We start from the raw sequence: 12,726 nt of genomic DNA, 5'->3' as shown, positions 1-12,726 counted from the left end.
CCACCTTCAAACTACCGTAGTAGAGTTGAAGGGGTGCTCCACAATTTATAAATGAATGAGGGATAATTGCATTGAACACCCGTTTGAGTTACTTTTTAAAGATGTTCTGTGTTATGGTTCGAAATATGAGTAGTATTAATCTTTTTTTAAAATTAACAGTAGTTAAAGGAAAGCTATGCTATTTTTTAAGACAAGCAGAGTAAGTAGAATTTTAATGTTAATATCAAGGAAAGTTATCGTTTTAACGATGCAATAAGTCAGTAAGTTCTTACAATTTTTATAGGGTCTTTAGGGCTAGTAATATTGCTGCTAAGAATTAGAAGTTTCTATAGGCCAACTTTAGGCACTTTAGTGACAAAAAATAGAGTATCAAGGACTTAATTTTCACGATCAAAGAGAAAATGTGGTTGAACAAATTTCATACAAGCTGTAAGCTGTTTTTATAAACTATCTTAATGAATTTATATCGGAAGTCTACAGTTGGCTTGCTCTAACTTTGATTGCACACACTCACTAAATTGTGGGGCAAATTGAATTATGAAAATTCTTATTTCAGAAACTGAAGTTCTGAACAACCAGATCTACACATTTAGTTCTGACTTCCAACCAATTAACTTGCTAATCATTCCTATTTATAACTCTGCTCACTTCCAAGTAGTGCTATCAAAATGAGTTAGAATCTGCTGGTCAATCCATCCAACTCACCATAGTTCAGACTGGGTCGGGTTTGAAAAAAATATTTTTTTTTATACAGGTCAATTTTCAATCTGGTTCACTTAGTACCCGGTTCAACCCGGGTAAGCCAGTTTAATTTATTTATTATTTTGTGTTTCAATATTATTAGTTAACATTTTTTTTATTGTATTGTAAATAGGAATAAATAAAAGGATGTTTCAAGAGAGCAAAATGTTATAAATTTATCCATTCAAAACTATAATCTTATAAATGGATAAGTGACACAAAGATTATCAATATTATAAACTTATTTATTTGCTTATTGAGTTTTTTTTAATTACATTTAACTTTTTTATTTTTTGAATTTTCTTTAGAGTTTAACATTATTTTAGAGTGAAATTATTTAAATTTGAATTACACAAAAATTGTAATTTTTTTTAATTTAGAAAAAACTTGTAATTAAGTGAGTCAGTAAATCAACCTGTTTAACCTACCAACCCATGGTGGCTCGGACCGGGTTCGAGTTTTTTCGACTCATTAATAAATGAGCCGGATTGGGTTGGCTCACTAAGTGATTAATCCATGATGGGCCCGACTGGGTTAAACCGGATGGTCCGTTTTGACAGCACTACTTCTAAGTATTACAATTTATCATAATAAACTAAAAATGAATTTCGGACATTTCATGTTTTTCTTCATAAGCTCTTAGTAAACAAGTTCTTTCAGTTACACTAATCCGAAGGCTTTTTTATGCGTAAGTCAGTAATTCTACCAAGTATCAAACAAAAAAAATGAGCCTCAAACATACAACTTTTGGCTGTCTAATAAGTGAATTATTATGGCTAGCTGAAGGGTGACAAGTTGATAAAAGAAAAATGCTTGCCTCTAACATTCTACTATCTCTACACTGTCCTGCTTTTGTTAGTGTTTTGGGATGTTATAGCAGCTGTATTTCATAATGTACGTATAATGCAGTATGACTAGTCATATGCTTGCCTTATATTTGTCTTGTCTTAACTCATGCATTTGTGTATGGAAAACAGTCTTGTGTCTTTTCTTTTCTTTTATAATTTTCAGTAGCTTTAGCTTATTTTAGCTTTCATTTCACTTCAAAACATAAATAGAAAAAGTGTAAGGTCCATCCGCAAGAAAACTTGGACCATTTTGGAACTGATACATCCGAATCAGAATGAATTACAACTCACACCAATCTTTCAACATGGCAACAAAATGTTGTAATCTTGCAAAGGTTTGTTCATGAACTGTCCAAAGATTCCCTGATGGACCAAAGCTAAATGCTGGCTTTGCTGTTCACTAGTCGGCACAGACAAATATGGACATGAAAACCTCTCTGGCTGTGACAGTGACGAGGCTCACTCTTTCAACTAGATTGCATTATCCATTGTACCTTATCCAAAATTCACAACAAAGTATTCCAGACATGGTAGAGTAGTCAAAGGAATCATGACATATTTCTCCTAAGTTATGTTCTTAACCTTACTCTTCCCTGTTACTCTACAGTTTTCAATAAAGTTTTGCTTGGTATTTGACAAGCGTGATGGAAATTACACCAGGTAAAGTGATATAGGTCAATCCTAGAATCATTCAATTCTCTTAGAATTTGACCTAAGGTTACAGGAGGAAAATATGTTATGATCATTAAATTGGGGTAACTTTGGAAAAGGAATATTAGCCAAATACTTACATTTTTCAGAAAACATTTTTTTTTTTAAAATCAGAAGAGAAGATCATTAAAGAAGATGTGAGTGAGAGTTCCATTTTGTAATTTCCACACTTTCCATCAAGAAAAAAGAGAGTATGTTTTAGAATATTAGGTCTGGGATAAAAAATAATTACATACTGTATCCATTCTTTTTTGTGCTGAAATAATGCAACTAAATAGCATAGTGACTTAATAATCAATCTTATTAAAAAGTGATTTAGTCCTTCAAAATTAAATACATAATTAAATAGTTCTAGTTAATATTCACAATGAAGCTTGAGAGAACTTTTCAGTATTTCACTTTATTACTCTCTCTTCTTTCTTCTTACAGAAGTAAGTTAAAATTATGATGAAGCTGGAGAGTATTTCTTTTCTTCAGCTTTTCTCCTTTTCTATATCCTTGGTTAGAGGAATTTTACTCTGATAGATCAAAGAGATTTCATCGCTCAATTTTGATGATGTTATTTTTTCGTATTCTTCTCTTCTTTTCCATAATCATCTTCTTCTTTTGTTAAGCTTCTATTAATACACCTTGAAGATATAGTTGTTATGAGGATGTTTGTTTTGAGATTTGATAATATGACTATTTGACAAAGCTTGTCTCGAGATTTGATCACTTCTGGTTATTGGTGTAATTGTTTCTCATAGGATGGAGTATTTTTGTCAAAGCAGACAAGTTTTTAATAATTTTGTCAAAAGCATATTTGACTTCTCATTTGGCGCGACTTTTGATTAACAGATCATTCTTCTTTTATCTTTTTCTTTCCAACGTTCATTTATGATTCCCATAAGATAGGGCAGATGAACGCTTGTAGTAACTGTCCTAAACTAGATAGAACGAATGTCTATACAACAAGTATGTTTTATTTCCTGTTTACTTTGATGTTTTTAATCGTTGAACATTTAGTATTTGTTTAGAGTTTGTTCAAAGTCTATTGTTTTATTAAGAGTGTGTTTGATATCTTTTAGTTTGTAAGATACTTTTTCTTGGTCAGTGTTTAATAAGAATTTGTTAGGAGTAGGTTGTACTGTATTTGGGTCATGATTTCCTAAGGCAAGACCATTCCATGAATGTCGTCCACTTATGTTTCATTTAGGTTTTAGGTGGATGCGTGTAGTACATTTATCATATCTCTCTTGTCACTTTTGTTGTTTTTGAACGTTGAGCATTTAATGTCATTTAATGATTGCTCAGAATAACAAAGTGTTTTCCATTTTCTATCGTTGAGGTAGTGTTTTAAGTTTTTCTTCTAAAGATACCAATCATTGAGAAGAAAATTCATGGTTGGACGAAGTAACAGTTTTAGCTCATGGTATCGTCTAGATTGATGTAAAAGCTTTGTGTGATTTTTCCTTTTTTAGAGCAAGAGCGTTTAACAAGTTATTTTACCTATTAAATGACCAAACGACTTTATAAAGCCCAAACAGCTCCCACTGATCAAAGGACATTATCTACATCTACGAACAACAAAATCATGATCAGAGTACGCCATTAGAATCACTGATCACCGGAGAGTCGCATAGGAAACTCGTATGACACATGCAACCACAAATGGTGTGCATGCAAAGGAAGAGAAATCAAACCAAAGAAAAAAAAAACAAAAACCAACTAACACTTTTTCAGAAACTGATTGGTTAGAGTTAAAGATCTCTACACAAGGATCACTCAAGCAGTCTCTAATCTTCAAACAAACGTACAGAGAGCTAGAATCCTTAAAGAAAAGCTAAAAAAACTCTAGAAAAGTGGTTTATAGAGAGACTGCGTGGATTTAAAATAATGAAACTCATTTATAATGAAAGTATTTATATTAAAACTATTTAATATTAAAATAATTGATTATCACTATTTTTAAACCACCATCATTTCTAAAATGTCATGATTTTACAAGTAACTAACGTTAGTAACCAATTTTGAGATCAAATCACTATAATAACCAATTTTAAAATTATTTTAGTCACCAATAATTTTTAGTTTATAAATTAGTCACTAGTGATTTTTTTTGTCACTAATCACTATTTAGACATTTGATTATTTTTACTCCTTCATAAAAAAATTATTTATTTTTTAGTTTTTAAGAAACATTTTTAATTATTAATTTAAAGTGTTCCTTTAACATAAAGATAATATCATATTTCCTTTGTTATAATATTTTTTTTAAAATTATTTCTATAGATGAAGATGAGGCAATAGGTTAAATATAAGATAAAATTGAAAATGATGAATTTTTGGTTTGGAATTGGAATAGAGATAGCCAAACCCGTAAAGAAGTTTTGCACATTACCATCCCTGTTTAAGATAACAATGGATAATAAACACAAACTTTTATAAATTATTGCAAGAATGGTCTTTTAAGTCTAGAATACCAAAAACAGAAACCTCACAAATTAGAAAGATACTTAAACAATTAAATTTTGTAAGTAAAAATGTATATATAATTAAAGAGTTGAGATAATTTTGGATCAATGCATCTAGTTATTATTAATAAATTTCTATTTTATTAAAACTCAAAGTTAAATAGAGGTAAACAAATTATAGTTGAAAAAGATTCTTAATGGAAAGTGATTCATGACAAACATTAATTTTCAATAAATTGATGTATAGTTTGCACTAAATATTCATGTCACCTAAAAAAAATTGAAGACAGCTCAATTCTTGACCTTATATGCATTATTCAAATCATTAGATTTTTTTAGTGGTTACGATCCTATCGCATGAGGAGGCAGTATGGTGTACAACAATGCACACGTGAAAGTGGGGGTGGAACCAGGTGACTCAGAGAGGCCCACAACAACATGTTTGACCACAAAAGCATTGCATTTTGTTTCTTTCTTCCGTGAACCATATTGGTCGTGTCTGCTGTTTCCAAATTTCTTAATGATGTTGAACCATTCTCACTGTTCAAATAAAGGATTGATACATGTGTTGTTAGGTTGAAGACATCGTATTATTATCAAGATTGCATGACAACAATATCTCAACATCTCTTATTCTATACCTTCCTAGTGTGGTTGAGCACATTCCATGTTTTCTTGTATCTAATCATCAAACTTTTTTATTTTTAACACTAGTACAAAAATAATTATAACATCCCTTCTTTAACGTCTAACGTAATAAAATCGAAAATAACAGAATGATTCTTAAAATTAAGAACACTATCTAACTATTAATTATTGCTTATTTGGTTAACCTATTAGGTTGTTCCCAAATGTCTTTATATAATCTCCTTACATGGGTTGACCAACTGTATGGATTTTTTCATTCATGATATGTATCATGACAAGGGTTTGGTGTAGGAATATTTTTAATTCATAACTGTCCTTTGATCCTATTTTAAATACTTTGCATTAAAGTTAGTGTTACTTTAATTAATTTTTTTTTCTAATTTTTATTTTAAATAGGTTTCTGATACTAAAAGTTGGATTTAGTTCTTATATCTGCATTATCTTCATGTTTTAATTTCTTACACTTGTAAACTAAAACATTTTTCAACTTCTAGTGTCAAAGTGTGCAATTTTATCCATTTTAATACTTGTAAGTTTTATGATTAAAAATTAAAATGAATTGAAAATGTATGGATGTAGTAAAAAGATAAATATTATGCAGTTAGAGAAATCTAAGAATAACTAAATTTAAAAGTATATAAGAAATCTTTGAACTAGTAACTAGTTTTTTAGTCAATTCCATTAGAAGTAAATAAAAGTATTTTTTATCTTATTAAACTGCAGGGAATAGTTTTATTTTTAGAATAATTTAAGGGTGAATGATTAGAACAGTTACTAAAAGAGTGACCCCACAAAGAACCATTCTATTATTTCATTTTGGTTTAAGCTGCAAGCACTTTATAGATATGACACTTAAGGAAAGAGGGAGAAAAGAAGGTGTAATCCATAAACTGCAATGTCAATGAATGCCTAGCAGTTTTCACACTCATCACCAAATTATCCACTTCAAATGATTAATGGATCATATCATTGTGCCAATTGTGCCAATATTTCGCATTTAATTATGCACATTTTTATCTCAGTATTCTTATTTTATCACCTGAGATCATTTTACTTCTTGCAACAAAGGTTAAATATATAAACCTTTACTTCTACTAAAAGACTCATACCTAAGCAATTAAGAAATTAGGTTAGGACTAGGGACAAGTATGTCATATATATATATATATATATATATATATATATATATATATATATATATATATATATATATATATATAATTAAGTGTACAACATGCTGCAGTTGTGGGTGATCATTCAAACACAATTATTTTTCCTATATATTTATTTTGATTGAATATCCAAAAAAGCTAATCCAGAAAACTTCCAGGTAATCTAAGAAAACTAACAATGTTAAAAGACTAATGCTGGTCCTTGCAAGTTGCAACCATAACAATATAGCAAATCAAAACTTTTTTTTTCATGAAATTCTTACTAAAATCAGAAAAAGTCTAAAAGATTTCAGTCTAGAAAGATATTTGAGGGGGACTGGATTCCTAATTATCCATCCGACTTAATTAACTCTTGAGTGATCAATACCATGTGTATTGGCAATATATAGTAGTATTCTTCTAGATTCTTAAAATGCAGATTGACTTGATCATATGAACATATATCTTTCATGAATGCTTATAGTTCATGGTTATGCTACAGAGGGAGGGGAAAAAGGTGATGAAGTTATTGAACGTTGAAGGAATTTAGAAGACATGAATTTAATGGCTATTCCAAGTTAATTAATCAATGAAAAGAACATATATAGAGTAAGATGGATTTAGGACACATTATTTGTTGACATAGCTTTCATTATAATCCATGCTATTCCGATATACACATATAGCCCAGCCATGAAGGCCAGCGACCCATAGTACAAAACTTGTTATACTCTCTCCCATGATATCTCGCCGATTCTATTTACACTCCACCATGATGAATCAAAAGGAGAAAGAAAAAGAAGAAAAGAAATGAAACATTGAAAGAAGCATTCTTCCATTTCCATGGAAAGAAAAGCATGCTTGAAAAACTAGTCATGCCAACAAAGCAGCATGACAACACATCTTCTTATAATGTATAGCCTGGCCCTTTGCTCTCTGAGGGCTCCTCCGAGTCCTCTGTTTGATGATATCCTTCTCTTTGATCCTGCCATGGAAGAACTTTCCATCTTCATTTCTTTCAGTTATTTTCCTTCTCTTGAGGTTGTAATAAGGTTAAGTTTGATGAAGTTGTAAGTTGTGTTGTGTGAGAGAGTTGGTTTAGAAATGGTGTTAGAAGGGGTTCTTAAAGAGGTGTCACGGTGTGGTCCTAACACGGCTTGGTCTAGAAAAGAGGCAGCGATGGGGCATGAAAGAGTGTGCAGTGCCTCCAAACCCACCAGACAGACACCGGTGGACCCCACCTCACCACTTTGGAATCCATACCCCAATAAGGGGAAATTGATAAAACAAAACAAGAAATTGAGCCAAGCTTCTCTTTCTTGCATTGCCATGTCTCACTCTATATTCCTATGTGTAGGCAGGCACTACCCACCAGCACAATGGGTCTCCCATTACAAAAATAAGGTATTACAACCTCCCCTCAATTTCTGCATGCTAGATTATTTGTCTTCTTGTTCATGAGGACATGAGCATTATCTTCTTATTTTTTATTATGCTTCTTCCTTTGTTTTCTTCTGTTTATCTTTGGTTGGATCCACATAATCAGGGAAATGACTGGTCGATAGGGGGTTGGTTTAGTTGAATCCTACATAACAATTCATAACAGAAATAACCATTACATAATGCTTTCATTTGGCATGTATAAGTAGGGTTAAGGATGTTGGGAATCCAAGAGTCCAAGTCTCACATCGGATAGAAATAAAAAAGTAGAGAAGCACTATATAAAGGTGAAAGACTTGTTAATCTATTATTCAAAGGTTTTGGGTAGAAAGTTATGTCAATTCCTAATATGGGTAGGCCCAAATCTTTTTGGTATTGTATCTTTCTAATAAATCTTCTTATCAATAGACCCAACATTAGTATGAGAAACGAGAAGTAGACTCAAGAAGCGGCTGTAATAAAATTATGTCTATCCAATGTTACAAAGTCCTGAAATTATGCACATATTAGGTGATAACTCAAGAAACAAGAAGCCGAATTTGATGAGCCTAACTCCATAACAAGGAAAACTTTATTTCCTTGACCAGTGGAAAGGAGGGTGTACTACTATAATCCAATTCCAACCCTTGTCAATTTGATTGTTAGGTTTTTCTCTTCCAGATACAGAATGTTAAAATTCGACCCCATTATTGATTATTTGAATAATCTCACTCTTAGTGAGAGATTATCATAATTTAAACATAACATTCAGATTTAAATTTTACTATGATTATCCTTTTGCAATAACTTCTTTCATGAGATTAAAGACTAGAAATAATACCATGACAATGACAAACTGATGTAAATATCAATTACATTAAAAATTCGAAGTACACTCAAATTAGAGATCTGGAAATTTGAAACTTGAGTTTAATTATACTGAGACACGTTGTTGATGGTTGCTGGTTTAAGCGGGTGCTTGGAGATTTTTGTTGATATTACTTTAAGATCAGTTGGAAAAGGCTGCAAAATTGATTCGTAAACCGACTAAATATGCGACATGATTCTGACAGTTTAGGAGGAGACAGCAAGAATGGGAGTAACAAGGAAGTTTTTTGCACGAGAATAGGTTGAGGCTTTGAATCCTAAGATCCTTTACACATGATGTTCTCTCTCTTTCCCACTGCCAAAAAACTGAAAATACTATAAGAAGAAAGAAAGGCAATCAGAATTGAATATGGTTCAGCATCCTTTGCCCCAAAAGGAAAATAAAATAAGACAAAGTGGCTTTGCATAAGCCACAAAGCATTTTGCTAATGAAATGGATCAAAAGGTAAAAAGTTGCATTTCTCCACTGCAACATCACATAGGGCGCATGAAAAAAAGTAGCCAAGCCTGGGGACGTAAGTTTCAAGCTTTGACTAAGATTCCATAACCGAGGGGTATTAGAATAAGAGGGCACACAAAATTTTACATTAAAGAAATCAAAACTTAGGTAAGTGATTAGCTAAATTATTAATAATTAAGTACACTTAGGTAAAGGCAAAGAGGAGCATCTACTTGCTCTGCCTCGTGCTCTCCCCAAGCCACTTTGGATGCCAACCTGTTTAAAATGGATTGTTTATGCAGTTTTAAGCACTTAATATCGAGTTAGGGGCTTGTCAGTGATATTTTGTTGCTTTTTGCAGCCTCTTCCTGTGATGGGACAACAAGGGAATGAAATACTGAAATGGAGCCTTATATTTGATGCTAATTCTTTGTGAAAAAGAATTTATTTTATTTTCATTTGTTAAATCTAGTCTATATGTTTGTCTTGCCAAAATTAGTATGGATCTTGTTTGTCCAGTATGTTTTCTACTGAATATATGGTCCATCCTTTGGTTTTGACCAACATGAATTGAAAAAAAAAAAAAGTTCATAAGACCAAAAAATTTTTCATTAAAAAAGTTTAAGAAGCTAAAATGTCCACAAAAGTAGTGAGTCAAGCCTATGGGTTTTCTTTTTAAACATAAAAATAATATTAATTCTTTCAAAAATCTTATTAAGTCTCATATATCTTAATTCTACAACCTTCTAAGAGTATATAAGCTACCTAACTAGTCTAAAGATCAAAACTAAAATTATATTTGAAATAACTTGTATTACAAGCAACTAAAAGGAGAAGAGACTTATTTTTTTTTCTTTTAAGTCTAAACTATATGAAGTCTCATGTTGCTAGCACTTTAAAAAAAAAGATATATAAGTTTCTCTACAACCAAACTAAGAGAAAGAAACTACAAAGGCAAAATACAAGCCTATAACAACCTATGTTACTAAAGTCCAAAATACAAGCCATAAATTCTATGTTCTTTCTTTTTGTGCTTCTTTTCACTCTTTTAATCTCTTCATCCTTTCCTAGTCTATGATCACATCAATGGTGGTGTGAGATGGTGTGAGAATGAAGCCTAGTCAGATTCCTAACTAGGAAAAGTGGCTAGAGGAGATAGGGGACTTTCTTTAGTTGATGACTTTGAGAAGAATGAGTGTTGGAGTTATCTCAATAGCATACCATTACCAAAAGCTCAAAAGTGTGTACAAAGGGGTGGGAGAGATGACTTTCTAGGATGAGCCAAGCCTCCCCCACGGTGCTATCTACTAGCATAATCATCAGGCGCACAAAGTGGATCAAATGCCAGGTAGCAAACACGTTTTAAATGCAATTTTTTTTCTTCTTTTCTCTTCTTCTCTTTTTCTGCTCATATGTTTTCTTTTTCTTGATCTCTTTCTTTTTCTTCTCTTTTGAGTGCTTCTTAGGATGAATATTTCGTTGTATGTTATCCTCTTGATTTTTCTTTCGAAAGTTCTTTTATTTAAAGGCTTTTTGGATAAATGTATGCTAGACTAAGCTCTTGGCATTGATTCTTACGCTTTATTTTTCTTTGTGTACAACAGCCATTGGACAAAGTCAACTTGTCAGAGTAGGAATGTGTTTTCAGTATTTTGCTTGAAGTAGGTTGTACGTTCTTTTGGACACCGTTTCAAGTGAAGAACATTCTGTGAATATCTCTTTTGTCTATAGCATCAACTTCTGATATTTTTATTTAAAGCTCGTGGATGCGAGTAGGATAGCTCATTAGCAAAGAATAAAGTAGATTGTGCATGCAACAAATATGTCTTTTCTTATTACTTTTGTTGTTTTTGAACATTGAACATTTAATGACAATGCTTGCTCAAGACAACAAAGTGCTTTTTGACTTCCTACCAAAGTTTGACAATTAAGCTTTTCTTCTAAAGATATCAAGCGTTGAGTAAAGACTTCATCGTTGGACGAAGTAATGTTTTAGCTCATGGTATCATTTAGACAATGTAAATGCATCTTGTGATTTTGCATGTTGAGACAGACAACGTTTAACGTTGTTTGTGTTATCTTTGGTGTTTTAAGTTTTAGTCTTTTAGTGTGTTTTGTCAATGACATGGTCTTGACATTGTTTTGTTTTTTTGGGAGTTAAATTGAATACCTTTTAGGTATGATAAGCTTTACACATTTAGCTTCAACTTTGTTATACATGTTTGACTTGTTAATCGTCTAGCACTGCGTCTAGGTGTCTTGACTTAGTTGTTTTTCTGTTTCCTAGAATCCTAAGTGTTTTCCTAAGGTTTTTCTATGTTCAAACTTCAAAACATGAAATCGTTTAGGCACATAAACGATTATGTCTTAATAAATAGACGCTAGTTTTTATGAGATAAGTAAATGGAAAATGTTTTGAATAGCAAAAGCAATAAACCATAGATTTTTATACTGGTTCACTCAACTTGAGTTTTGTCTAGTTCTTCCTTATGAACTCTTAAGGGATTCCACTAATCTTTTCAAGGATTACACAAGTTTTACCTCACACTTGGATTCCCAACAATCTCCACCTCAAGGGTGAGTCCCTTCCATATAGGTACACTCCCCCTCCAGCGGAAGCATTCCCAACCAAGCACAACCACGAGTAGCCCTTTCAAACCGTCGTTTATCTTAATGAGACTTGCTTACCTGAATACCCTTTGCCAGGAAGAAAGACTTTCGGTATAGGGACCACTATACTCGTTTGAGTCGGTCACCAAGACAAACCATCGGCTCTGATACCACTGTTAGGTCTATCGAGGAGGGGGTTCACCGAGGAGATACAAACACCAATGAGATATGAGCCCAACCATATAAGGGATTGACACCACTCTTTACCCAAAACCTTAAGACAATGGGTTAATGGGTCTTTCACCTTTATATAGTGCTCTACTTTCTCATTTTTATCAAATGTGGGAATTAGACTCATACTTGGATTCCCAACAGCGTTATCATCATTTTCTTCTCTTCTATATATATAAATTCTCTTGAAAGATGACCATCAGATAGAGAAGTTGACTTCAGAAGAGTAGGTTGTCTTCAGGAGAGCAGGTAGCCTTTAGATGTGAAGTCAAACTTTAGTCTCCTTTGTAGGATTGAGAGTTTTTTCTCATAGCTTTAAGCGAAACTGAGCTAATTGAGCTGAGGGCTTCAACGGAAACATTCCCATAATGTTTTTCTTCTCTCACAATGTCTTGGATGTCATGATTCTAATCATATCTTTCTGCTTTATTGGTCAACACGAATATCAAGAAACAAAGTATACAAGTATCAAGATTCTTTATAATACATGCATTAAATGTTTTGAATGTCGATAAACATTAGACGGTGTTGCGTGTTCAAGACATTGTATCATTTGTCATTTCATTCATATGTATAATCATCAAATG

General features: G+C 32.2%; 1 protein-coding gene across 1 annotated transcript; it reads right to left on the bottom strand.

Annotated features, from left to right (window-relative positions):
• Window positions 1-7,154: 7,154 nt before the first annotated feature.
• On the bottom strand, window positions 7,155-7,861 carry LOC124844054 (small polypeptide DEVIL 6-like). Its single transcript, XM_047320910.2, has one exon. It carries the CDS (start codon window positions 7,563-7,565, stop codon window positions 7,422-7,424), a length of 144 nt encoding a protein of 47 aa, XP_047176866.1. The 5' UTR covers window positions 7,566-7,861; the 3' UTR covers window positions 7,155-7,421.
• Window positions 7,862-12,726: the final 4,865 nt, after the last annotated feature.

Source organism: Vigna umbellata, chromosome 3 (genome assembly GCF_029865625.1).
Source record: "Vigna umbellata cultivar VRB3 chromosome 3, Vumbellata_1.0, whole genome shotgun sequence".
In the NCBI taxonomy this organism is placed as follows: Eukaryota; Viridiplantae; Streptophyta; class Magnoliopsida; order Fabales; family Fabaceae; genus Vigna; species Vigna umbellata.
This window is presented reverse-complemented; position numbering and strand designations above follow the sequence as displayed.

Excerpts from the sequence above, each read along its gene's own strand:
- LOC124844054 (XM_047320910.2), bottom strand. The coding sequence starts at position 7,565 with ATGAAGATGGAAAGTTCTTCCATGGCAGGATCAAAGAGAAGGATATCA.